The following is a 27,133-nucleotide window of genomic DNA, read 5'->3' on the forward strand; positions in this document are numbered from 1 at the left end:
CTTGTCTACAAGTAGGAAGTCCGCAGCGTTTTATCCCAACTGCATTTCTGCTGGAAGTTGTGCCCGCGCGGAGCCACCGGAGGAGTCCAGTCCAGTCTTGGACCGTCGCAGCCCCCCGTGAGGGTTTGACTCGTCCCCGGAGGATCCTCAGCGCAGGAGTTTGCATTTGGAGAAAAAGACTGACACAATGGTAAGATTCAACAGACTCTGATGAATTAGAAATGTGTTATCTCGAATTAAAGATTACACGCAGGTCTGGTGTCTCCAAGGATGCGAGGCGGTGCTCGTATTAAAGGGGGGGGAAGGATGGAAATGAGACATGCCGGGGATCTTGCGGCATGTGTCGGGGCTGAGCTCAGTGAGGAGGCTCCTGCTTCACTTCCCTGCACAATTACTGCAAGCGGACATTGAGCAGCGGATTTCAGGTGACAGAAACACATTGTAGAGTAGCATTAGAAGAAGAAGAGAACCACAACATGCTCTCCAACATCTTCGCTCACATATTTGTCCATATGTATGACGAGTTTTTTTTAATGAAGAGAGTCAATTTGATACTGTGCTTTGATGCACAATTTCCTTCAATGTCCAATACATCATTCAGTTACATCATTACATCACTGAATTCACGCACAGCAGGCCTGTAACATATTGGCTTTTGCAGGAATTCAATCACCCAGCCATAATGTCGCTGTTACCCTTTGTTTTATACATTGAAGGTTGTGGTATCTGGGCTCTGTTATTTCCTGCAGGTCTGTGGAATCCCAGCGTTTGGTTGAAGCTGTGAGTGACCTTGTAAAGCATCCTACTGTCATGGAATCACAATTGCTGCTTTCTCTTTTTTCTCCTGCCTGCGTGTAGATGGATTGAGAGGATTAAAAAAAAAAAGAAAGCCTTTCAATCACAGCCACTCATCTGCTGTGTGTTTGACAGAGGTGGACTTCCTCTTAGCACCTTAATGTTTAGGACTGTTTGGCTGAGAGAAAGAGCAGAAAAAGGTGTGTGCGCATGTGTTCCTGCATGTTTCTGATTCTCCGTCATTGATTGATAAAAAGAAACCTGCTGTTTAGCCATTTGTTGACATTTGTGAGCGCTCAGCTGCAGCCTCATTCATAAAGAGTGATGAATGAGTGGCATATCCGCCTCGAAACCCGATTCGAGGCCAAACAGGTGCTATTAGTCCTGTTTAGCAAAAACTTGCGATCAGATCAATGCCTGCTTTCGCCATGGGAGATGTTTTCCAATCCAATCACCTTGATGCACACCTGCAAGAGCTGTTTGAATATCTGAGCTGCTTCATCACAGTTCTTTTTTGTTGTTTAAATTCATAGTTCACATCTGGCACAGCATGTCAGGCAAACTGCAGATTCGGTTTAGGTTCGCTTTACTCATGAGACAAACACATCTACGGTACGTCAGTTAGATGTCGCTGCTAAAACCTTACACAAAACAAAAGTGCTGAAATATCAGGGACAAGCTTTTCTGTCTCTGCTGACATTTAAATGGCCCAATTAGCCTTGTAGTGTTGGCTGGCCTGAACAGCAGCAGAGGAGAGGGAGGGAGAGAGAGAGAGTGAGGGGGGACAGGACATTAGGCATTGGGCCCAGTCACAGCACGGCGGCCTTGTAACACACCCAGTGTCATGCATGAGCCGAGCGTCACTTAGTCGCACGGAGGAGATCCGGTGATGAACGCTGATGCAAAACGCTACACATTAGAGGGGTGATCCAAGAGTTTCCCTGATGCTTTTTTAAATGTAGACAAAACCTCATCATCGGTATCAAATACAGTTTATATTCTGTATCTTCCTGCTGCAGTGATGATGCTTATTGAGGGGAAAAGTCAAACTCAAGACACCTTTTGTCTTTTTTATGGCTGCACCTCTCAGTCAAAAGGAAACATTCAAGATGTCATTACACATTTTACCAAAATTCAGATTGAAGATTTTTGTATTTTTTGTCATTTTAACTAAGATCTAAAATTAAAAAAATGTTTATCCAAAAATCCTGTAAGGAAGCAGGTCTTGAGAGTTTAACTCACCATTTAATTCCTCATATTCTCAAAGTTAATACCGTAAAGTGAAAATCTGGTTTCATACAACCATCTTATCAGTATTGGTTATATGAGATCTGGGAACATTGGTGACCTGGCTACAAAGAGCTTGTTGGATGATGATGAAAAATCTGAATGAGGTCCAAACTGTTTCCTCTTGAGATTTAAAATATTTGTTTTTTTTTTAATCATTATGTAGGGAACCTCTGTTGCTCTCATGCAGTCATGTTGCATATTTGCCCTGACATCTGTAGTGGCATTACTGCGTGCACTGAAACATCCATATACTGAGTACACCATCTTTAAATGCTTTAGTAAACAACGAAAAATGAATTACACACTCTTCATTGTGTTCCTGTTGTTATTGTAGAACATAAATTCAGCTGAGAAAAGTCTCATCTGCCACTGACAGCATGGTCGGTGTGATGTACAGTATATTAAAGGTCCCATATAGTATAAAGGCAGATGTCCATGTGTTGTTTGATTATAAAGCAGGTCTAGGTTCTATATTAATACTGTGAAAGTATCAAAGCGCTCAGTCCACAGAGAAATGCACACAGCCTGTATTCAGAAACTGAGCCTTAAAACCAGCTGTCAGGACTTCTGGAACTTTGTGATGTCACAGTGAAACAGTCTCCACTCTCAGCCATGCCCCAAGCCCCGTCCACCTGGACCCACCATCCAACCTTACAGGATTTGGTTTAACTGAACTGTTTAACTGAAATCTGCTTATTTCTTATAAGATAACTCAGAAAACAGTAAGCCCTCTGATACAACCGAAATAGCGCAGCAGTCATACCGGACCTCAGTTGTCATGGTCACAATAATAAACACGCGGACTGTACTGACAGCGGTGCACCTACATTCGTCACCATGGTTACTATAATAATGGTCATGTGTTAGGTTTTGGCACAAAATTTAATAATGTAATAAATACTTCCTAAACATTACACGGTCTTTATTGTCATGGTTACAATATAGAATGCTGGTTTCTCATGGCAATCAAACACCTCTGTCTTGTGTCATATTCCTGTGTTTTGCTGAACCATCCTCCTCCTTATATGGACTTTGTCGCTCTTTATACTACGTCGCGACACTTTTCCCTTTGCTACTGTCATAATGACTACGACCACTTGGTGTCACCTAACAACAAAACCTAACTATGGGTCATAATAACCTGCTGCAGGAGAGAGGTTCAGAGCCTCCTCTCTTCTGATTGGCTCACCGACCTGTTGTTACTAGAGCTCCAGAGAGAAGCCTGAGAGAGGAGACGTAAAACTACATTGAGATGGTTTTTGGTTCATAAAAACCACAAATATATCTTCTTATGGATCAACACTTCAGATAAAACACAGAAGTGTAAAATATGGAGCTTTAATATTTTTGTGGTTTGAATTATTGGTCCTGAGAGGAAATGCAGATTCTTTAATCTGTCTTCTGCTTTTAAAGGAAATTACAGGAGCTCATCTGATAGTGAAGCTGTTATCCTCCTGCTAATAATGTATGAACACTGTCCATCACTTTGCACTTCACTGTGCCAAGATTTCATGGCAAAACTTGCAAAATTAGTTTGTCACACCTGTGTGCATTTGTAATGCGAGTTGTGTTTCTATCAGGACTCAGAGGTCTGTCAGATGAAAGTAACAGAAACCCAGTAATATGTATGTTAGACAGGAGCTTCAGTTATCAGTGAACTAGCCTTTTAAAATGATGCTTCCTCTTTTCACCACAGCTTGACCAGCAAGGTTGATGGTATGTCACAGCTTTTCCCACATGAAGAACCATGATGTTGCTGGTCAGCGTGGTTGTAGAAATGCACAGGGTCACAGGCTGATGCAGCAAAGCTGTGCTGTACTGAGAACAAGAGCAAACACATTTCATCTGATGTTTAAACTGGCATAAAAAAAAAACAAACCAGTTGCCGTATATATTGACATTCCTGATGAACTTATTGTAATCCAGTTCTCTGTAGAGAGTCATGAACAGTAAACCCTGGGCTGGGCAGGCAGCAGTAGCCGGCTCTACCTGCTCAGCATCACGGTGCAGCCATGCAGGAGACGATGCTGTCTCACCGCTCACTGGGTCACGGTGGGAACCAGACTGAGGCAACTTCAGTTGCATAGCTGCAACACAACGCCCTGCTTCTGCTCTGTCTTTGTGTGTCATACCTGCTCTGCTCTACCATATCAGCTCCTTTGTGCTCCAGTCTCTGCCTGTTCTTGTTTCTGTCACCTTTAAAGCAGGAAGACGCTCGGAAAGCAGAAATACCACAATGTTAAAAGAAAATCTTATGTTTTTAAAAGTCCTACATTCAAATTTTACTTATGTATGCATTAACAAACTTTTTTTTTGCAATGTAATTAGGGGTGGGCGATATGACGATATTAGATCGTGAAGGATTACAACGTGAAGACGATCTTTCAAACTGCAGAGATCGTGGGATCGTCTAGGGCACATTCTATAAATTGCAGTTCTATGCTGATGCACCGACGCACCAGACGTATTGACGTCATCAACCTGACCGACCAATCATAGCGAATTACGGGCAGTGACGCGCTTTCCTACCCGCCTCCTTGTTTGTGTGTGTAGCGGTAGCACATGGAGAGCGATGGCTGAAAGCCAAACGGAGTTGGTCGCAAAAAAAAATTCCACCTCCATTATATGGAATTGGTTTGGATTTTCCGCAACTGATCAAGCGCAAGCAAATGTAATTTGCAAAGTTTGCACAGAAACCGTTCGCACGTCGGGTGGTAACACGACGAACCAGAATGCTGTTGTTGTTTACCTTAAACTTTACGTTGTTTGCACATGCAGGCAAAACTGCGACTATTTGAAATAAAATCTGTTAAGAAAGGTTCTTTGGTCTAAATTGTCTGTTTTTCTTTTTCCAATTTAAGATCGTGATAAAATCGAAATCGTGATTTTATTTTTAAAAAATCGTGATATGATATTTTTGCCATATTGCCCACCCCTAAATGTAATCATTCCATTGGAATTGTGTCTGTTTGACTTTCTTCACCAACTATGTCGGTCTGCCAACTGATGTAAAGATGTTTTATGTGAGTATAACTGCTGGTCATGGCAACAGGGTTGATGAGAGAGGCTCAAATTCACCATACAGTGAACAGTAAATAAATGTTTGACCTGTAGACCTGTATAGTGACAAATCTCTATAAAAGAGGGGAAGAAGGAAAGAAAAATGAATAAATTGAGAAAGCAAAAAAAAAAGATGGTAAAGAAGAAAACAAACAAAAAAAAAAGTAAAAGAAGAAAGTCTTCCAAAAAAGGAAATACTCAAGTTGTTGTGGCTGATTAATCGTATTCCAGTTTCCAAGGCCACTCAGTTTGTTAGTTCTGATCTCCCTCCATAAAATAAAAATCTAACTTTTTTTGCTACAGCCAAACCCTAACTAATTTTCACATCCGGTGTCTCCACCCTGAGAGTGAGATGAGCAGCAGAAGATGTGAAATGTTGATTGGTGATTAAATTTGATTAATGTCGTTTTTTTCTGATAATGATGCAATGGGCAGAAAAAGTTGAACCAAGGCCAATCACAGTGATGTCACGCTACAGTGTCGCTCACTGGAGATCGTAGAGAGAGATGTTGCAGAGTGATGTGTCTTTTCGCTCACAAACAATCTTTGGCAGAGTCCAGTCAGTGGCTTGGAGAGAGAGGAGAGCACATTAACCAGCAGGATAGAGGTTCAGTGGAGCCCTTACAGAATTCATTAGCTACAGCTGATATGATCTAATGCTGGAGACCTCGTCAGAAAGTAACAGTCAGCTAGAAATAAAAAGCCTGCATGTTTCCAACATTGGTCTTTGCTTATCAATAAATTGTGGTTTGAAGACAGGTCTGATAGTTTGGGAGCTGAACGAACCAAGAAAATGTGGCACCTCAGCCGTAGACAGATGAATCTTATTCAGACCAAAATTACACCTCAGCCTGGTCCCACAGCTCCTATTCTGAGACTGTCCTCCCGTCAAACACGAGCCCATAGGTCGTTTGTGCAGCAGGTTATTATGACCCATAGTTAGGTTTTGTTGTTAGGTGACACCAAGTGGTCGTAGTCATTATGACAGGAGCAAAGGGAAAAGTGCTGTGACGTAGTATAAAGAGCGACAAAGTCCATATAAGGAGGAGGATGGTTCAGCAAAACACAGGAATATGACACAAGACAGAGGTGTTTGATTCCAATGAGAAACCAGCATTTTATATTGTAACCATGACAATAAAGACCATATAATGTTTAGGAAGTATTTATTACATTATTACATTTTGTACGTAATCTAACCAAGCCATGACCATTATTATAGTAACCATGGTGACGAAGGTAGGTGCACCGCTGTCAGTACAGTCCATGTCTTAAATTATTGTGACCATGACAACTGAGGTCCAGTATGACTGCTGCGCTATTTCAGGTCGTATCAGAGGGCTTACTGTTTTCTGAGTTATCTTACAAAAATAAACAGATTTCAGTTAAACACTCAGAAAAACCAAGTCCTGCAAGGTTGAATCCAGGTGGGTGTGGCTGAGAGCATTTACTGTATAGTTGTGACATCACAAAGTTCCAGAAGTCCTGACGGCTGGTTTTAAGGCTCAGTTTCTGAATACAGGCTGTGTGCATTTCTCTGTGGACTGAGCGCTTTGATACTTTCACAGTATTAATATAGAACCTAGACCTGATCTATAATCAAACAACACATGGACCTCTACCTTTATGCTATATGGACCTTTAAGTAAAACTCCACACATGCAAAAAGCTCGTTGTTAAAGCCTCTTAAATGTGAAATCTGCTGCCTTTCTTTTGTAAATTTAATATTTTTTGGTTTTGAAAACAAAACAACCATTCAGTGACATAAGCTTTGGCTCTGTGAAATTGTTTTCTGATGTCATATCAACCAAACAGGTAATAGATTAATGAGGAAAAATAATCTGCAGATTAATTGATTATGAAAAAATCGTTATAGCTGCAGCTCCAGAACCAGCATCTCAACTGCTCCTAACAGCGTTTTAACTGTTCCTTCCTTTTTTATTTTTTGCTCCAAAGTGTCTTTGCCTCCATCTCATAACTATGCCGCTCCCCAATGAATTGTGGGAAAAACGGGACATAATGGAAATGAGAAACCAGGACAGTTTTTTTCCCTCTCTCTCTCTCTCTCTCTCTCTCTGTCTCTGTGTAATATGTGCACCTCCCTCTCTCTCCCCAAAATAATGAAGACTAAGTCATGTCTGTGTAAATTAATTCCTCTCATAATTCCTTGAGCTAAATATAGAGCCGGAGACTTGAGTGACTTACAGTGATAGTCAGAGGGAATTATTCAGTCCTGTGCTGGATTAACACATGAGATGATGGTTCTTGAAGCAACGAGTAGATGGTCATTGTCTTTTTTCTTTCTTTTGTGAAGGAAGAATCAGTTAGTGTTCCTCAGAGGAGGCAGAAAGAGAGGAAGAGTGTGGTGTTGGGGATGGGGGGGGAGTTAAGCCGTTGCATGCCTTTAGTTTGCAGGCCACAACAGCTGTCAAAGCCTGACTGAAACATGTCCCGAGGGACAAAACTGGCTCTCAGTGTCCCTCCAAAAGCAAACATGAAGACACACATCAAGGTGGCTCCCACGCAGCCCCCCCCCCCCATCTCTTCCTTTCCTTTCATTTTCCCTCTAATGATGCAAAGTGTTTCTTGCTGCAGTGTTATAGGTAAGTGATCATTAAGAAACCTCCGCTTCTCTTTTCCCGCTTATTCCTGAGAGAAACAACTCGTCCTCCCCCGAGAGGAGCTGTACCTCTTAACACTAACACCCACTCACATTCTTACAGAAGCTGCTTTGTTCTTCCTCTTTCTTTCAGCTCTGTCCACTTTCACTTTTTCACTTCCTCCTCTGTTCATCTGCAACTTTACACTGAGACCAAGAGCTTATTACATAAACCCGATGTAAAGACCAGTGTCCAAAACATGCATGTTTAGACTGGAGAGTGAACACGCCTCTGTGTGTATGTGTGTTTCTTAAATTATGTGTGTGCTCTTTAGACAGAGCATCAAACATTGCACACACTCGGGCTGACAGTGTTGAACATGAAAGCCGCTGAGACTCATTAAGCTGCTGATTACAGCTCGGGGAGGAGAGTCCTGAGCAGCTGCTGCGCTGACACACACACACACACACACACACATACACACTATGACAATGTTTTTTTTTAATTTACTGTATGACCTCATGTGTATTATTATAGCGAGGACTCATTCACAGATTTAAGAAAACTATTTATATTATCTTGAGTCAAGCTTGGAGGTGTGTGTGTGTGTGTGTGTGTGTGTGTGTGTGTGTGTGTGTGTGTGTGTGTGTTATTCCGCTGGTTGTAACACCTAACACCTATGGACGGGACAAGTGTATTACCTCAGTAACACACACCTGGGTCTGTCTGATTTCTGTTGTACAACCAGAGCCAGAGGTATTGTTTTCGGGTTGTCGGTCTCGTGGACACGATATCTCAGTAACGCCTTGAAGAAGCTTCTTGAATTTTTTGGCATAAACATCCACTTGGCTCCACTCAAGAATGAAGTGATTCAATTTTGGTGGTCAAAGATCGAGCGCGCGGTGACCTCGTAAAAACGCGGCCTTGGCCTTGTGAAGGTGATCTCTTCAGAACTTTTCAAGGGAATCATTTAACATTTGGCACAAACATTCACTGTGACTCAAAGGTGAACACAAAACACTTTCTAGCCAGTACTCAAGACTTATGACAAAATTCTGGATTCTGGATAAACAGGGATGTAACCTGAAACTAGTCGGAGTAGTGAGGTGGTAATTCAAGTTTTTACGTGTTTTGGATTGGTCAGAATTTAGTGAGGATTTTTATTGTTCGGATTTTTGGTTTTACTCTTACTATGAAGTTATTCAAACCACCATTTTCATAGTAAATGGTTTACTCACAGTTCAGCTTTGTCTTTGTCTGTCTGCTCCTTCTGTCCTCTTTGTCTCCACACACTCACACACACACACTCACACACACACACACACACACACACACACACACACACACACACGGCTCCCAGGGTGAGATACCATCAGTGTTTTGGTGATTTGTAACATTTTTCAGAAATGAACTAATGGCAGTTTGTGCTCGAGCACTCAGCATGAAAGCTTTTCTATGGAGGCGCATCAGCAGCCATTAGGGTGGCCTTGGCAAAGCTGCAGACTCCCATTCATGTTGTGTCTTGCTTTGTTTTTTTTTATTTTGTGTGTTTGTGTCATTTTGTAACTTTGTGCCACATACGCCAGAGAAATATGAATGAAGGTACTGTGCTTGTGTGCATTAATATTCAGAGCGCAGGACTCGGAGCTGTTTGCCAGTAAAAATGTGTTTTTTACTGTTTCTACTGAAAAACAGGCTGAAATGTAGTTTGGGTTTAGTCTTTGATGAAGGTTAACTGATGCACAATACGAAATCTATTTACAGTAGAGCAGAAGAAGGAGCAGAAGGGGCATCGAGGTCCACGTGGTCCGGTTCAGATCCAAACTCAGCAGCTCTCAGCTGTTGCTCTTGACAACAGCAGGAGGAGGGGCTTGTTGCTGGCAGGGTTTTGGTGAGGTAGGAGCTGCCAAGCTGCCGAGCTCTCCCTGTGGGACGAGGCCTGAGTGCTCAGCCCTGCTACTTGGCTTTACTCATGCGAACCCCCGGGGCCTGCAGAGTCAGGCTGCATGTATGAGGACACACAGATGCACACGGGTGCATCACAGACACGCGGCTTGACATGCTCGTGTTCACATACAGTGTTTAAAGCCAAGTGTTTGATATCTTTGTAACAGCTTCCTGAAGCTGCTGTGAGTAAAAGTGAAGGATTATTGTAATATTTTCTGTGTTTTCAAACTGCTTTTCAATGTAAATTTAAAAGCAGCAGATGTCCTGTAATTCTTCAGCATGGTGCAACAATTATTTCCATTACCAATTAATCTGCTGATTACTTTTTGACTTTCGTGATCATCTGATCAGTAGATTGAGCCTTAGAATGTCAGAAAATAGTGGAAAACAAATTGTAGTTTTTCAAATAACAGTTTCCTAAAGCCCCAAATTCACATCTTAAAATCCGACCCAACAGAACAAATTCAAAGATGTTCAGTTTACTGACACATTAAACATAGAAAAGCAGCAAATTCTCCAATCTGACGAGCTGCAACTAAAAATAAAGTGACAAGATTTTTGCTCGAAAACAGTCTTTATGGATTATAAAGTAATAATCAATTAATCAACTAAAACATAGTTGAGATCACATACAGTATATTTATCTGATTAATTGAGAACTAGCATGACATCTCAGAAATTTGGTGGTTGATTTAGCAGAGGGCAAAGCAACAAGTGATTTGCCTTTAGTTTTGATCCAGGAATTTCCAAAGAATTTCCAAAGACTGTGGGACCAGAGAAGTTTTGTTAACATTATGACTTTTCTCATGGAACAGAGAAATTGCTTCTAACTCTGAAGTGAAACATAATCTGGCATGCGTCTCTGTGTTAGACTGTGTTTTCTTTGGTGCATCTATTTTAATTAAAATAAGACAGAGTAATGTCTCTTCTAATGCCTTTATTTTGAAGGAACTGAATTCAGGTCCCATGGACACGTCTTAGCCACATTTCCTGTAACTTCCTGTAAAGGAAACAGCAGCAGCTGATATGACCAAAAGCAACCAGTACACAGTAAAATAAAGCTGATATCTGTAAGGAATGAAACTAAACTCCAAACCACAAAGATTTGCTTATCTGTTTGTTAAACTGAAGGCTTGAAAATCCACCAGTTTAGCATAGGACAAGGCTCATGAGTTTGTGAGGCCTGATGTGATTAAAGTGGGAAAGTTTGCTTTTGACTATGTTTGAACATTTTCACAACTTTGTTATGCATAAGTGCACTAACTGAACTAAATCAAAGAGGAAAATTGTCTGCATACATCTCATATTTACTTCGTGTCAGATCCAAATGGAGTTTTCTACAATTTCTCTGAGCGCTTCTCAGTTTGGATTTGCTACAGAGATATACACACACATTTAAAGACACAGTTTGAAAGACACTCTGTAATGTAATGTGTATGTCCTGATGAAAAGTAATGTAGACATCCTGCCTCTTAACATCCAACACATTTTTTTTTTTTTTCCAGATCCTGAGGTGAGCGGACGGCCTGTTGTGTTTGTCTGTGACGAGCTCGTTGTTCAGAGGAAACTATTGACTGAGAAACAAAATGTCTGCTGCTAACATCATCCTCACACTCCTCCTCCTCTCAAACTCGGTAAGCTGATTTAAATTAGTTTTTATATTTTATTTATTCTCTTTAAATGTGTCTGTGTTGGAGTGTGTGCTCTTGTGCACTCGCAGCTAAAACAATCCACATGCAAACACACTCAGCAACAGGTGGAGCTTTGCATGAATAGATTCAACAAACAGGGATTGAGGCCGGTTTTCCGTGCACTTGTACAGTCGTACATGTTGTTAAAGTAACCAAGTGTCGGCATCAATAATTCATTGATCAGTGTGTGGCAGGGACGATGGATAAGGATGCATTCTCATCATTTATTCATTGCTTATTCAACATCATTCCTGTCTGTTAAATCTGTGACGAGGAAGACTCCTCTCCTCTCCTCTCCTCTCCTCTCCTCTCCTCTCCTCTGCCAGGAAGTGATCTTTTATTACTGTAGTTAAATGTGAGTCATCACCCCTGAGCTGAAGTGTTGTCTGAGAAACTGAGAGATGAAGTTTATTTGAGCAGAAGAGACGATGGTGAACAAGGGGGAGGCGGAAAAAGAAGATGGAAAATAAGTTGTACAGAAGTCCACTTTTCACTGTAGGTATTGTAACGTTAACGCCACAATTTAGAATTTACTCTCGTTGAAATGGGGCACCAGTCCTCCGGGAGGACAACAATGAATTACTTCATTGATAAATTTATCAATCTCATATCGGAAGCCATAACTTCTTGATTCAATGGATCTCCAGTCTCTACGTCAAAAGAATATACAACAGGACAACAACTGGGTGTAAATAAAGGAGTTTATTAACTAAACTACTCTCTACAGAGTAAATGCAAGGTGTAATAATCATAAAGATGAAAATAATAATGAAATGAGCAGTGTGATGAGTTGGCAATGGTGGGAGAGAATATGTTATGGCTATACACTATGGCTATACAGCTAATGATACTACATCTAGGAATGAGATTTGATGATTAAATATCACTATATTTCGACATCAACCCAGTCATGAGCAGAGTGTTAAGACCGGCCTACTGTGAGTTGCTCTGTAGCTGGAGACTCTCGGCTGGAACCCAGGTGGCTGTGGTTGCCGTGGTAACCCTGGAGATGCGGGATCTAGGTGGATTCTCCTGGATTACACAGCAGTTCTTTGACTGTAATAATAATAATAATATGGACATGCTGGATGTCATGTAGTGTGTGTTACCTCATGTGAAGGATGCTGACAGTATGGTCACATGAAGGATAGTGTCTTAAATTCTACATGTTACATTCTATAGGATAGAAGTTTGGGATCAAACTATTGCATAGGAACATCTCATGAGTTACAGAACAGTTAGATATTTAATTTTACATTCTTCCTCAGATCTGTGTCTGTGAAGAGAGTTCTGCTGGTCACTACCCAGGACTGGAATGTGGGTTGTAGTTTATGACTTTTATCTAGAGAGGGACAGAGGAAGGGAGGTTGGTGTGTGAGTGTGTGTGTGTTCATGCATGGCACAGAGAGGCCAGGATTCACATCTTAGTGATGATCAGTCCTTTTGTTGTTATTTGTCCTCTATAAGAAACAATCAAATATCATTAGACAGAGTCTGATTGTTACAAACTGGAGATTTTGCCTATATTCTCCAGTTGCCTGGTGTCCATTGGTTAATCCTCTGGAGCTGACCCTTTGACCTTTGGTCCGGTTCTGTGTCTCTCTGACATGCTAAAAGCTGGTCTGTTTGTGAGAGAAGGGTCCTTTGTCTCTGTTTCCTATCAATTTGATAGTTTGATGGTGGGAAGAGTCCAGAGTGTCAGTTTTGGGTCCACAACTCTTCTTTAATGGCTTGTGACTGATGCCAGGCCAGGTATGTACGCTACAGTATGTTAACAGTCAAGAAAGAGAGAGCTGAGCAGATGGAAAAAGAATAATTAAATACTCTACAGACTCAAGTGCTAGGTGATTTATGTGTTGTGTTTGCATGTGCTGCAAAAGGTATTGGGTTTTAATGAGCCAGTGACGTAAGTTACAGAATGCACTGTGGGATAGTTTGGAAACAGAATATAAATAGAAAGGAGACGCACAGGTTTGAGAGTTGAACAGTTGAAGAATTAAGAAGTTAGGGAAGAAAACAGACCATGATGTCTCTATCACAGATCGATAGAAAGAGTTATTAAGATTACATTGCCGAGCAGATCCTGAGACTGTTATAACTCTGCACTTTACTGTAAAGACAGCTCTTTAGATATAGGCTAATAAACTAAAAGGGCACAGAGAGAGTGCAGACCTCCACCAAGCCCAGCGTCAAACAACATACATCAGACTTCAGAGAATAAAATTCTAATTCCTAGTAAATGATCCAGATCTGCCCCAAAATGTAATAGGTTCGTCCCTGGTCCAAGCCCCATCCCTGCACCAAGTTCAGTTCAAATTGTTTCAGTTTTTTTCTGTAATCCTGCTGTTAAAACAACAACAACTCCCCACCTGTAAGGAACGTGATAGAAAAATTCCTGGTTCTTCCCCTTTAACCAGATCAGCATTAAAATTTAATGGGTTCTTCAGAGGCCCATTCCCCATCCTTCCACAAAGATTATAAACTAATTGATAATTAAAATTAATAATTGTTGACGTGTGACGAAACGCAGCTTCTCTGTGGGCCTATTTTTGTTCAGCTCTGGTATGGACACTTGAGAAGCAAATCAAAATCTGACAGTTTTGCCAGTTAATATAATTGCTATACTATGGTGGAAACAGAAGCTATATGGATTTTGTGGTAGTATTTGTAACATTTCAGTAGTCTTTGATGAATATTGTAATGTTCAAATAATGTTCAACAATGTATACACAAATATTCCACTATAATTACTAAACCATTTGATGGTTAGATTTAAGTTTAGGGTGACGGTTGAGGTTAGCAAATCAGTTCAATCCCAACCAATAACCTGTTGAAATGTTACAAATACTCAGTAAAACATCTGTTGGTGGACTATCTAAATAAAGTGTTACCTATGACTTTGTTATTTAACTATATAAACATAAACGGAGCAATGGATGTTGAGTTAGCAGTGTTCATAGTTTAGAATGAGTGGGAATTATGCTAATCTGACTAGCTAATGCTGTTTAGATAACATAGTGATTAGTTTTATGCTATAGTTTTTATTTATTTATTTTAGTTTTATTATAGATGTTGTTTAATCTGTTATTTTTGTAAAATGTTATTTAAAATCTTTCCAGTTAACAGCATTGAGTGTCAGAGGTGACTCTTTTATTCTTCTGCCGAAATTAGCAAGCTAGTAGCAAGCTAACATTAGCTTTGCCAGCTGATTACAGTTACCTGGTATGTACTGGGTGTAAAAAGCAATATCGATGGATTTTAGTTATCCATAGATATTAGGTAATATGTCTGTCAACATTATTCTAGTGTAATCTATTTTAATTTAATATTACATAAACCATAACTTAATATGTTGAAACTAGGCTAGGCTCCTGGTTATGGTTAAAATAATAAAATAATATAAAATAAGTCAACAACAATTAGCAATTTATTTTTGCTTCAATCCACAGATATTACAAACATGCAAGAGACCAATTCTACATGACGGCGGGAATGTTTGTAGTTTTGTGGTGTAATGTGACATTTCTTTTTTTTTTTTGTTTATTCTGACAGCAATATATATACAGTATATTGTAGTTCAGTCTCACTTGATTTCTACTTAACCTCTAAAATTAATGAATCACATTTGTGTTAGGTTCTTAAATAGATGTTAAAATATTATATGATGCTCCCTGAGCCATGTGATCATTTAGCCATCATTATTCAGACGCTTAGTCATGTACATGTACTATGAGGCTGGTCATGCTGCGCATACACAGTTTGACCTAATTAGATATAGTGAAGTGATTTAAGGCAGACAGATATAATAAGTCACAGGAGGTTATACACAACAGAGAAATACACAGAAGCACATAAACTGTCCAAAACTCACATGGTGTGTTTGTCTTTCTAGCTGCTGCAAACACACATTACTTCAGCGACCCTGTCGTCTATGAGTTAAATTCATATCTACTTAATCTGCGTTAATGATTGATGTTGTCTGGCAGCATTCAGTGCCAAAGAATGAAGCAGAGAGTTTAATACAGTGCTGTGAAACGTGAGGGTCAAAACGGTGGATGAGTATCTAAAATATAGACATGATCCAGGTTTAATTCACATGCCGTACTGTAGGTCAGTGTTGATATTTTTAATACTTAAGTTATTGCATTCCACTTTTCTTTAGTTAGGTCTCTAAATCTCAAACACAGAAACAAAAATGATCAGCAGCATAGCCCTTATAGCATATAATTTACATGAATTAAGTTTTTCATCTAACCATGACCCACATGTGTCTTTAGATTGCAAAACATCAACCTGATTAGATCTCTTTTCTGGACTGTGTGGCTGTGATCGACATCTCTGAGATTCTCCTATTAAATATGTTGCGCCTGTTACATGGAGTTTGGTGACCTGATGTAACTTTTAGCATAGCTCCTCCCATCTTTAACCTGAGCAGAGGTCTAATCAGCCAGACTAACTGAAAACACCTGTGTTTAACTTTCCCCAGAGCACCTGACCATGCTTCAGTTGCATCATGCAGATGTTGTAAAAATAAAATGTAGATTGCAATTTGCACATTCTGTCTGATTTGATGGTTGTTGGTAAATGTTTATCTGAGAGTATATATAGTGGCTTTAAGTTTTCTTGAAGAAAAAAGCCGCACGTTAGTGACATTGAATGTTAGATCGCTTCTGGCTACAGTGGCAAACAGAAATAGACATAGATTTTTGTGTGAACTGGTGTTGGTGCCAACACTGGTTGATTTCCAGAACTTACATATTGTAGCTTAAAATGATCCCCTAGCGTGGTTCAAGATATAAGATACAAGTTGTTACAGTTAACGTGTTAGCAAACAACCAACACATATGAGGCAACTCGGTCATTCATTTGGAGATGTGTTTCTGTCCATCCAATGAAGTCCAATATTCACTCTGTTTTTAGCTTAGTCTGCACCAACTCCTGAGAAAAACATTTGGCTAATAAACATTTCACTTTCTTCACCAGCTATTCGCTAACTTTGTTCGTCTGCCGCTGGGTGTCGGACGAGTGTATTTATCAGAGCAGTTTTGAGGACAGCAGTACGCTGTGTGCTCAGACTGAACACAAACAGTTGAGTTAGTGTTGAGAAGAGCAAGATAGTGAATCATACTGAAACACTCAGAGATGATAGATTGTTGATATAAAAATGATTGTGAGTGCAGCTTTAAAGCCGAAAACTGATGCTAGTTCTTACTCCTAATGTATTATGGATGTAAAAAGCAGACAAATATTTTTACTTCCAAACCCGTTATTATGAATAAACTGGTGTCTACTAACGAATATTTTAATATTGAATAAAAGCTACATTCAAACAATAGTGGTCTGAAGACTGATCAATTCAACCATTTTTTCTTTTTACTGCATTTGAATTCACCGTATCGTTGCAGTAATGGTGCCGTTGCTGAGAGTGTAGCACATAAATCATCCAGCAGATCTGTGGCTACAGAGAGTGCATCGACACTCGTTCCAGACGATGCCCCAGAACTACTTTGTCTCTATTACTCTAGTAAATCTTCAGTGCGTGAATCCCAAGCAGGGGCTATTGACGTCAACGTGTAAACGCTCAACTGCTCCCCTGCTACACCTCATAAAGCTGTGACGTGACGTCTCCCGGACTGACGCCAACACAGACGCAAGATAGTCTTCTTAGCAAACACCTACTTCCATCACAGCCCCTCCCCCTCCTGATTCCCAGCATCTGCCGAGCATTGTGGAGTTGTCAGAGGGGGCTGCGAACAGGGCATCCCTAGACGTGACCTCCCTGTCTGAAGTCAAAGCTCTGGGATTCCTGGCTGTCGTTGTGATCTCTGGCCTCGACTGTAGCTACTGGAGAGCACAAGTATAAACAGTCCTCTCTGTGTATCTGTCTGTGGTTCTTAACTGATGGGAGTAAAGCCTGGCATGGTCACAGCGTGAAAAGTGCACGTCTGACAGGCTTTCCTGCAAGAATAATGCCCCTCCTCTGGGTCAGTTAGCATGGGGAGAGTGCCAGCAGCTCTGAAATGGTTTGTTTAATTGGTCGAGTGTTTAAACAGATCCAAGAGCTCTGACCTCTCCCACACTGTGGTGTGAACCGCACGGTGAAGCTAATGAAGCAGCTTCTTCCATTTTACCTTTGGGTCCTTCCTCTCTGGTCTGATGTAATCTTCAGTCACTTGACTCCCTCTTCCTCTCTCTCTTTGCGTTGTGTGTGTTTCTGTGTGTGTGTGTGTGTGTGTGTGTATGTGTGTGCGCTCCAGGTTTCGAGCCAACAGGTCCCCTCTAACTGTGTGATCAAGAGGGAGCAGGAGAAATGCATGGAAATGATGGCTTCAGATGATCCTGGGAATGATCCAGAGTTTGGTACGTCTGTGTTTGTTTAGCCTTTAATCCCTTTCCCACGTACTAACCACTATTTTGTTGGTGTTTTAACAGTTTTCAACATGTGCAAATAAAAAAAAAAGAAAAAGAAAAAAAAAGAAGAAACTCAGAGATTAATAACCAGAACATCTGCAGGGCCTCCAAACTAATGAGCAGGAGGTAATTCTACAAATTGTAGTTGACTCTAACCTGCTTGTCTGCAAACAGAGATCATTAGAAAGACTTCACAGTTTGCCCATGTGTGCATCTCTGCTTGATCTGTAGCACAAAAAAAAAAAATTACAGAAATTCAACGTTTCGCTCTTTGCTTCTGTTTCCAGACACGCCAGAGGCTTTAATAGGCAGCATCTCATGATGATGATGATGCTGAAAATGAAAGTTGAGCCTTGAGACAGTGAGTGACGGGCATCTGTCTGGCTGATTAGATGATGGATGAGGCTAAGAAATGTTTTGTGCCTATTCTCCATCTTGACCCTGTTGATTTAGTTTCAACAAAAGCACCAGCTACGACTACTACATATCTCCCCCTGATGATTTCTACTCATGTTAACATAGCGGAAAGCGCCTTACTTATCACCGACATCAAACCTAAGACCCTGTTTTTTAAAGGTCCCATATAGTATAAAGGTAGATGTCAATGTGTTGTTTAATTATAAAGCAGGTCTAGTTCTATATTAATACTGTGAAAGTATCAAAGCCTCAGTCCACAGAGAAATGCAAACAGCCTGTATTCAGAAACTGAGCCTTAAAACCAGCTGTCAGGACTTTTGGGACTTTGTGATGTCACAACAAAGCAGTCACCGTCCTCAGCTATGCCCCAGGCCCCTCAGAAAGAAGTCAGCCAAGCATAAGCAAGACTCAGAGCCTCCTCTCTTCTGATTGGCTCACCGACCTGTTGTTACTAGAGCTCCAGAAAGAAGCCTGAGAGAGGAGATGTAAAACTACACTGAGATGGTTTTTGGTTCTTTAAACAACAAATATATCTTCTTACGGATCAACACAGGAAAGAGGAGAATATGGAGCTTTAAAGTCAGTTTTTGATTACATCATGTCATGTAATGTTAGGTCAAAACCTAATATAAGGCTGGACTGTGTCGTGTTTACATTCAGCCTAGTATCAGCTGGTTTCAGCTCTTAATCTGTTTGCTTCTTTCCTCCTCTCTGTTCACATACATTGTGTTTTAATACAGCTAAATTCCCCATAAAGCTGATCTCATTTACAAATTTTTCTGTTTGTCTTGTCAGACAACAGAAGAAGTAACCAGCAGCCATTTCTAAGCTGCTGATCTGCTGCTAACATCCTGATTTTTCTTCTTCAGACAAAATCACCCAACACATCAGTTAAAGACAAAGACTATGCCGTGATTTCACCTGTATTTACTGTAAAATGATTTTTTTTTCCAGATGGTTGAAAGGAGTCCATTACTAATGAATGATACTGATGTAATGTTACTTGAATTATAAATGCTTCCCAATAAGTATGTTACTGTCTTCAAAACAATCTGTATCTGCAAAGGCTTTCAGGTGACAAGCCCATTTCTTGTACATCTCTCGTCCTCCGACCATATCTGCTGATTACACTATGAAAATACATCAGCTGTCTGGAGAGTACATTATATTGTGAGAGTGTGTAGCTTGGACTGATTGTATCAGTACAGTAGTTTGTGGGGCAGTATACCTGCACAGCTAATCATCTCCATCGTTTTGAGGATGAAATTTACGCTGTAAGTCGAATATTGTCTGTAAAGCAGAGCTGGTTAAGTGAGTCACATTCTAAAGTTTAAATCAGACCTGTTCTCTTTCAGCAGCACTGATGCAAACCCACATGGCTGTAATGCTTTCTTAAATATCTTTCATGAAGCCAGTGAATTTAGCAACAAAAAGTACAGTACAACAACCAGTCAAACATAAAAATGTTTAAGTCATTCCTGGCTTAAACTGATGCTTTTACAAACCTGAGATTAAAATAAACACCAGTACATTCTGTTTTAGCAACACGTAGGATTAAAAAGAAAAGACACTCGTTCAAAATAGCTGCTGGCATGAGAACTTCCATTTCAGGTCCCATATGAGCATTTCAAGGATCTGTGATTTTGATGTGGTGATAAATGAGTTGCAGGTGGTCCTTTTTTTTTTTTTTTTTCTTCCCTAAATTTGAACATATGGCTTGTTAGAGTGAAACAATGAGTTTGTCTACCTGTTGTGTCCTCAGGTTGTCCGTGGTTGTGGGACAACCTGACGTGTTGGCAGCCGGCCAGGATGGGCGAGGTTGTCGAGGTCAACTGTCCCGAGCTCTTCTCTCAGTTCATGAGTGAAGAAGACTTCGGTCAGTGTCTAAACATTTCTGAGTCACAGTTACCATCAGCAGTTATTCCAGTTGATGTCATTGGACTTCTGAGTTTGTTATTGTGGTGTATAACGTCCAAGATTCATGTCTAATGGAAGAATCACGCAAGAATCGCACATAAAGGGTAAAACGTAAAAAGGTAAAACTTGTGTTTTTTAGGTTAAGGTTGGATATAAAGGGAATGTGATATCTCCATGAGAGTCCTCACGATTATGTGTGTGGGTGTTTGTTTATGTGAGGAATGCATTTACACGGCTTCCTATTGACAATAAATGCTGATTACAGAGTAAATATTCAACCAAACAACCTGAACATATGCATGAAAATGGAGGTAAAATACCAATATCCTGTATATGTTTGATATTATAGTCTTAACCGTTCAGCATAAGCTTGTCATATACGTCTCTTGACTCCAGTTATCTCTGAAATAATTAATGCCAGGTCTGCTTCTCTTCCTGATTGCACTCTTGAGATAAGTCTGCATGTTTGTCTGCGTTTGCTATAATCAAATGAAGTGCCGTGTCTCCACAGAGCTGGGGAAGGTGAGTCGTAACTGCACCGAGTTCGGCTGGTCGGAGGCCTTCCCTCACTACATCGACGCCTGCCTGTACGAGGAGGGAAACAGCAGCCACCCGGTCAGTGCGCCGCTACTCAGTAAAACCTTTCTCAAGTCTGTTTGTTAATTCCAAAAATACAGAAAGATAATTCAGCTGTGTGAATGAACACGAGTCACAGCTGCTGTTGTGCTTGTGTGTCACATGCAGGATATGTATTATGTGTCGGTGAAGGCTCTGTACACTGTGGGCTACAGCACCTCTCTGGTCTCTCTCACCACAGCCATGGTCATCCTGTGCAGGTTCAGGTGAGACATTTGATGCAAGAACAGAAAAACTGAAAAAATAAACTTAAGTGTAGTGCTCAGGTAAATGTACTTTGTTGCTGTCCACCCCTGCTAATAGGACCACTACTACAAGGCCTACTGTTATTTCTACTACCTCTGCTAATAGTACTGCTGCGCTACTGCTGCTGCTGGTTCTACTAGTACTAGAAGTATTAGTATCATTACGACTTCTACTCCCGCAGCTGCTTCCACTGCTATACGTGTTAACAAATGATGAGCAAAGCTGTGCGGCAGAGGATCGTGGGTCTTTTTGTCAAACAGGTAACATGATATTCAATGTGTTCATGTCTGTTTCTGCACAGGAAGCTGCACTGCACCAGGAACTTCATCCACATGAACCTATTTGTGTCGTTCATCCTGAGAGCTATTTCTGTCTTCATCAAAGACGGCGTGTTGTACGCCACAGAGGACAGCGAGCACTGCTTCATACACACTGTGAGTAACTCGGACGCACCTGTGCACGCGTTCAGGCGTTAACAAGCAGTCATTGGTGTTCAAATACAATGTTCTCATGTTTTTCCTTTCGTCATCTCTTTGTCTCTCGTGTCCTTGAAGCTGGAGTGTCGAGCGGTGATGATATTCTTCCACTACTGCGTCCTCTCCAACTACTTCTGGCTCTTCATCGAGGGCCTGTACCTCTTCACTTTACTGGTGGAGACCTTCTTCCCTGAGAAGAGATACTTCTACTGGTACATCATCATTGGCTGGGGTGAGACATCAAACACATCACACAAACGTAATTGATTCTCGTCTTGATGTTCCAGATCGAATGCATCTTTGTTGTCCTGTTCCAATCAGGGACCCCCACCGTGTGCGTGACCATCTGGGCGGTGCTGAGGCTGCATTTTGATGATATCGGGTGGGTTATCAGCAGCAGACTTTTAGTCTCATGTTGAAGGTTGTGTGTTCATGTTGCTGACTGTGTGGTTTTGTCTCTCTCAGCTGTTGGGACATGAATGACAACGCTGCCATCTGGTGGGTGATAAAAGGACCTGTGCTGGCTTCCATCATGGTGCGTTTTCAGTCTGTTTCACAAACTGGGACATAAGAACATCACCGCCTTTACCAAGGATGTTTTTATTATTTAATGCATTTCCTTTCCATTACCTTCTATTTTTTTCTTTGCTGCAGATCAACTTTGTTCTCTTCATCGGCATCATCGTCATCCTCGTGCAGAAGTTACAGTCCCCAGATATTGGAGGAAATGAATCCAGTATTTACCTGTGAGTAATATTTGTGAGAAGAAATTACACAATCTTTCTCCTACATGTGAAAAGTTGAATTCACAAGCACTAAAATGCATCGTTGTTCAAATTTGCCCAAATCACCTGCTGGAGGAGAAGGGAGGGCGGAGCAGGGCATACCAACACACACTCACACACTGTGTGAGTGTGGCATGTCATACAATGCAAATGGTTCCCTGTTTGTGATCCCCACAAAGGCTCTCGAAGGACGTTTTCACACCTAAAGTTGGTTTGCTCTGGTCTGATTCAGTTGAGCTTGTAAGCTTGTAGCTTTTTCCCCTTGGTTTGGTTTGTTTTCACACAGAGAAGAATTCAAGTGAACCAAAATGCATCACTACAAACCAGGTGAGAGCGTTCCCTCCTCTGATTGGTCAGATTGTCTGGCTGGAGCAGGAAAGGAAGCACAGGACGGTTTCAGGAACCATCTAGCTCAAATTTATGAGTTCACCTGCTAGTGGGGTCGGATCGAGTTCAGAACTCCTTCTCACCCAAAACGAACCGCTCCAGAGTTTGTTTGGGACCAGACCAAGACCTCCTCCTCTAAAGGGTCTCAGTGCGATTGGTTTGGTCTGCACCCGAGTGTGATTACTGTTTTCACACCTGCCCAAACGAACTGTACCAAGAGGGAAAACGAACCAGGGTTTGGTTTAACTGGACTAAACAGTGACTAAAAAGAGGTCCAACATCACCAAAGAGAGTCAAGTAGTTGCAGCAAACAACAGAGGTCTGATGGACTACACAAAATGAACAGACAGAAGTGAAGCTGCTGAGGTGAAGATGTAAAACATGGTTCAACATCATTTCAACAACATCAACAGATTTTCTTTCTACATTATCCTTCATCAATAATCTTTTGGTGTGTCAGGTAGTAGATCTTTATTATCTCTGATCTCTGTGACCAAACTCACATTCAGTTGTATATCAAACTGAACAATGTGCTCCCAAACTACAGCTCATGTTTAAGCCCATTATTAAGTCAGAATATTGTCATCATACCTGTGTTCAGATTATAATGAGGACACACACTGTACACTGTTGTCTAGTCCTCTCACAATAACTTGTGAGTGTGTGTGTGTGTGTGTTTGTGTGTGTGTTGTTTTGTAGGAGGTTGGCCCGCTCTACTCTGCTGCTGATTCCTCTGTTCGGGATTCACTACACTGTGTTCGCCTTCTCCCCTGAGAACTTCAGCAAGAGAGAGCGTCTGGTGTTTGAGCTCGGACTCGGATCTTTCCAGGTGACTCCGTGTTTCTCCATCGTGGATTAGATTTAGGAAAAAATTGCTACTTCCATACATTCATACAGAGTTAAATAACAACCTAACGTTACATTTTAATTCAAGAATGAGGAGATTAACACGACTATAAATTTGAGGTTTGGGACGTGGATCTATTGTAAAGCACACAGTGAGAACTGGGCAGTCACGTTGTGACCAAGTAAAATTATAAAACAGAGTAACACCTTGACTGCGAGGCCGTGCTCAGTGTCACACCTTCAACATTTTATTTTTCAGTCTGTGTATGGAGAGGACTTTGATCATAGTGAGGCAAACAACACATTACAGATCATATGTTGAACAATTATGCAACAAAAAAACCAAACCAAACAGCTCCACCTTATCATTTGTGCACCTGCACTAATGGCTGTAGATTGAAAAGGATGAACGTAAACGCCCGGTTTGAATTCACTACTCTTACTTTGTGTTTCATCCGACAGCTACCTTTTCGTAAAAACAGATAAGTCGGTGTTTCTGTCTCACACTCTGACCCTCTGTCTGTCTCTGCAGGGCTTTGTGGTTGCCGTCCTCTACTGCTTCCTGAACGGAGAGGTAAATCTCCTTTAAGACATGTAACTGACACTGTTCTCATAGAGTCTTCTACATGCACAATTTAATTAGATATATACAGAACAACATCACTGATCAACAGCAAACGCATGAGGAATAGTTGAAGAAGTACAGTATGAATCAGGCTCATTATTTTCAGTTTCTAGATTCAAACAAACACATTTCTTTTCCAATTAATTAAAGGTTCTGTAAACGATCGTCACCGCCACTAGACGTTGCACTACACCACCAGCATCTCAGTCTAAAACAAACGGTTCGTCAGCCGAACCCCCGGCCTCCGCTTGGCCACAACCCAAGCCAACAAAAAAAAACAAAAAAACAATCTCGCCACAACCATTAGCCGTCACTAATGAAAACAGACATGTAGCATTAAGTAGCATCAAGTTACTGACACATTGAGGAGAAGAAAAGGCAGTTCTGGGTCAATCTGGACCCTTAAGCTGCTTGTGGGTCTCTCCGTCTCGGTAAAACCAGACCAGTATTGGCTCCACAGTTGGGACTGGGAAAAAAAAATCTGCCTTGGACTTATCCGCTGGGACCGGCTGCACGAACGACACTGACGGAGCCTGACGGTAAAGACTTCATGGACGTTTTGACGGTCCACCAGCTAACTGGGATTCGAGCCGATAGTCACAGCGGCCGGTCCGCCTGTGCTCTGGTGTCTTTCTTCGTCAGAGGCCTTTTTAGATGAAAATGTGGTCACTTCAGTGGAGGAAATTCTTGCAGGTCGCTCTCTCACCTGAGCGCTGACCGGCTACCTGAACAAAGAACAGAGACGCTCAGATTACATCACACACAGAAGGGGTGTTTACTTCGTTCTCTGCTCAGGACACCGTGACTACACTATATCTTTACATAGAAAATAGTTGTTTGCTGCTATAATATTGTTTAAAATCACGTTTACAGAACCTTTAAAAGTAATGAAGCAAAAAACATTTTAGACAATTTTTTTACTTAGCTTCTTGAAATAGAAACTACAAATGTTTGAGTATGTGGGGGCATAAAATCCAGGTAAAAACTGGTTTAAACCAACATGTTCCCTTTAAGAAAGTAGTAAAAACTGACAACAATGAGCTTTAAGTCGAGTACAGACAGAACTGTAGTGAGACAGAGGGACAGTCAGCTTGTCTCTTTCCAGCGAGGTCCATTAATAATGACCTTGTGAAGTATATCCCTCAAGGTGCAATCGGAGATCAAGAGGAAATGGCGCAGCTGGACGGTGAACAGGTACTTTGCTGTGGACCTGAAGCACCGGCATCCTTCGCTGGCGAGCAGTGGGGTGAACGGGGGAACGCAGCTGTCCATCCTAAGCAAGAGCAGCTCGCAGATCCGCATGTCCAGCCTGCAGGCCGAGACCCCGGCCACCTGAGCGGCACCGCCGTAGACGCCGCGTCCGCTACGGGACCCGACACCGCCGCCAAAACCACCGCCGCCGCCACCACCAACAACACGCCCACCCTCGTCCCGATGACCAGCCTCAACAACCCGTTCCTCAACCCGTACCCCAACCCGTACCCGGACGAAACCATGATGGAAACCCAGCTCAACTCCACCGATCCAGAGCAGCCTCTCGTCTGACCTGCTTCCCCTTTGAAAACACGACCAAACCTGAATGTCGCCAATTATTCTCTTGAATCTCTACATGTCCTGACCTTTGACCTGGTTCAGGTGCAGCTGGAGTGAAAACAAACTAAGCCTAACATTTTTCTAAAGGCATGAATAAGGAGTCTAGTGTGTATCTAGTGCATCATTGAGCTGAAACATGCAGAAGAAGCATGGTTATCTATGTATATATTGAGTCAGTGTTACAGTCGTCTGGTGCTACAGTATCTGCTGCTGTCCAGCACAGGGGGGCCAGTGTGTTACCCTGCAGTGTGTGTCCTCTCACAGTGATCATTCCAGTCTGTCTGAGGAAGGTTTCACGCTCTGTCCTCAAAAGGTGTTTTAAACCACAACCACACACTATATTCCTCCGTTACATACATGTGTCGCAGCTGCTGTGCCGTGAAATGGCTTCATTTAAAACACACACCGGTGGCTCTCATGTAAATAACTTAAAGGGGCACTCCACTGTTTTTACATGTAAAGATCTGCTGCTGCTCAGCCTTTGTGAACAGCTGTATAATGTTTTTCTGTGGCTTTGGCGGAGGTGGAAACAACCCGTGTTACAAACTGAGGGCGTGTGGGGTTTTAAAGATGTTGACCAGGCAAACGAGCACTATGGGAAATGTAGTATTACGTGTTTTTTGAAGCTTCTAGGAACTAAAATTCAGGATATCTTGACCGCTGCTGCTTGAACTTTTGACCAGTCTGCTTTTTAATCCGACTCCGTTGGGTCCACTTGATTTTATAAAGGTGCAGGACTAAAACACTGGAGTGACCCTTTAAGCGAGGTGAGAAACTGGGCACCCTGATGTACAGTAGTACCTTAAATGAGTGTTTCTGACTGAGGTAAACACATCACACCCAGACCTGCCAACTACATCATGTCTAAATTACTGCAGTGCTCTTCATGTACAAACAGTGACTGTGTATGAAAGCTCAGTGTTACTGGCACAAGCCTTCATTTCCTGTGTAAACTGTGACTGATGTAAAACAATATAATGTACGTGGAAGAGGACCAGATTGAGGAGAAACTTCAGCTGGATCCAGCAGGTGATAAACTTGGGGTAACAGTATTTATCGGAAGGACATATTTTCTACAGTTATGTGAAATGCCAAAAAAAAAAAAGAGTAGAAAAAAAAAAGGTTTAGATGCTCGACTCAAAAGTGTCTTCTTCGGATGTACGTGCAGCTCTGAGGTTTGCAGACGACGACCACAATCACAAACCTCTTTTTTTTTTTCTTTCTTTTTTTTTTTTTTTTTTTTTTAATCTCTAGCGCTGACACGAGATGTCAGAGAAGAAGAACACGCCTCGGAGGTCTGTGCGTCTGTAGTTTTAAACAGCCGTTAGTACAGAAAATGTCAAATGAAAAACGAATTCATGACTGAAGCACCATGAGTTCAACTGCTTGCATGAAATTTCATTTATTGTAC

The 27,133-nt window shown here is 41.4% G+C and overlaps 1 protein-coding gene across 1 annotated transcript; it reads left to right on the forward strand.

Annotated features, from left to right (window-relative positions):
- Nucleotides 1-6: 6 nt before the first annotated feature.
- On the forward strand, nucleotides 7-25,465 carry LOC111227506 (pituitary adenylate cyclase-activating polypeptide type I receptor-like). Its single transcript, XM_022753026.1, has 14 exons — nucleotides 7-190; nucleotides 11,198-11,326; nucleotides 17,641-17,743; nucleotides 19,974-20,087; nucleotides 20,640-20,749; nucleotides 20,873-20,970; nucleotides 21,312-21,444; nucleotides 21,565-21,718; nucleotides 21,808-21,868; nucleotides 21,952-22,021; nucleotides 22,141-22,232; nucleotides 23,358-23,487; nucleotides 24,037-24,078; nucleotides 25,277-25,465. The coding sequence occupies exons 2-14, from the start codon at nucleotides 11,279-11,281 to the stop codon at nucleotides 25,463-25,465; spliced, it is 1,344 nt and encodes a 447-aa protein (XP_022608747.1). The 5' UTR covers nucleotides 7-190; nucleotides 11,198-11,278.
- The last annotated feature ends 1,668 nt before the right edge of the window (nucleotides 25,466-27,133 follow it).

This window comes from Seriola dumerili, unplaced genomic scaffold (genome assembly GCF_002260705.1).
Source record: "Seriola dumerili isolate Sdu_G_001 unplaced genomic scaffold, Sdu_1.0 BDQW01000189.1, whole genome shotgun sequence".
Classification (NCBI taxonomy): Eukaryota; Metazoa; Chordata; class Actinopteri; order Carangiformes; family Carangidae; genus Seriola; species Seriola dumerili.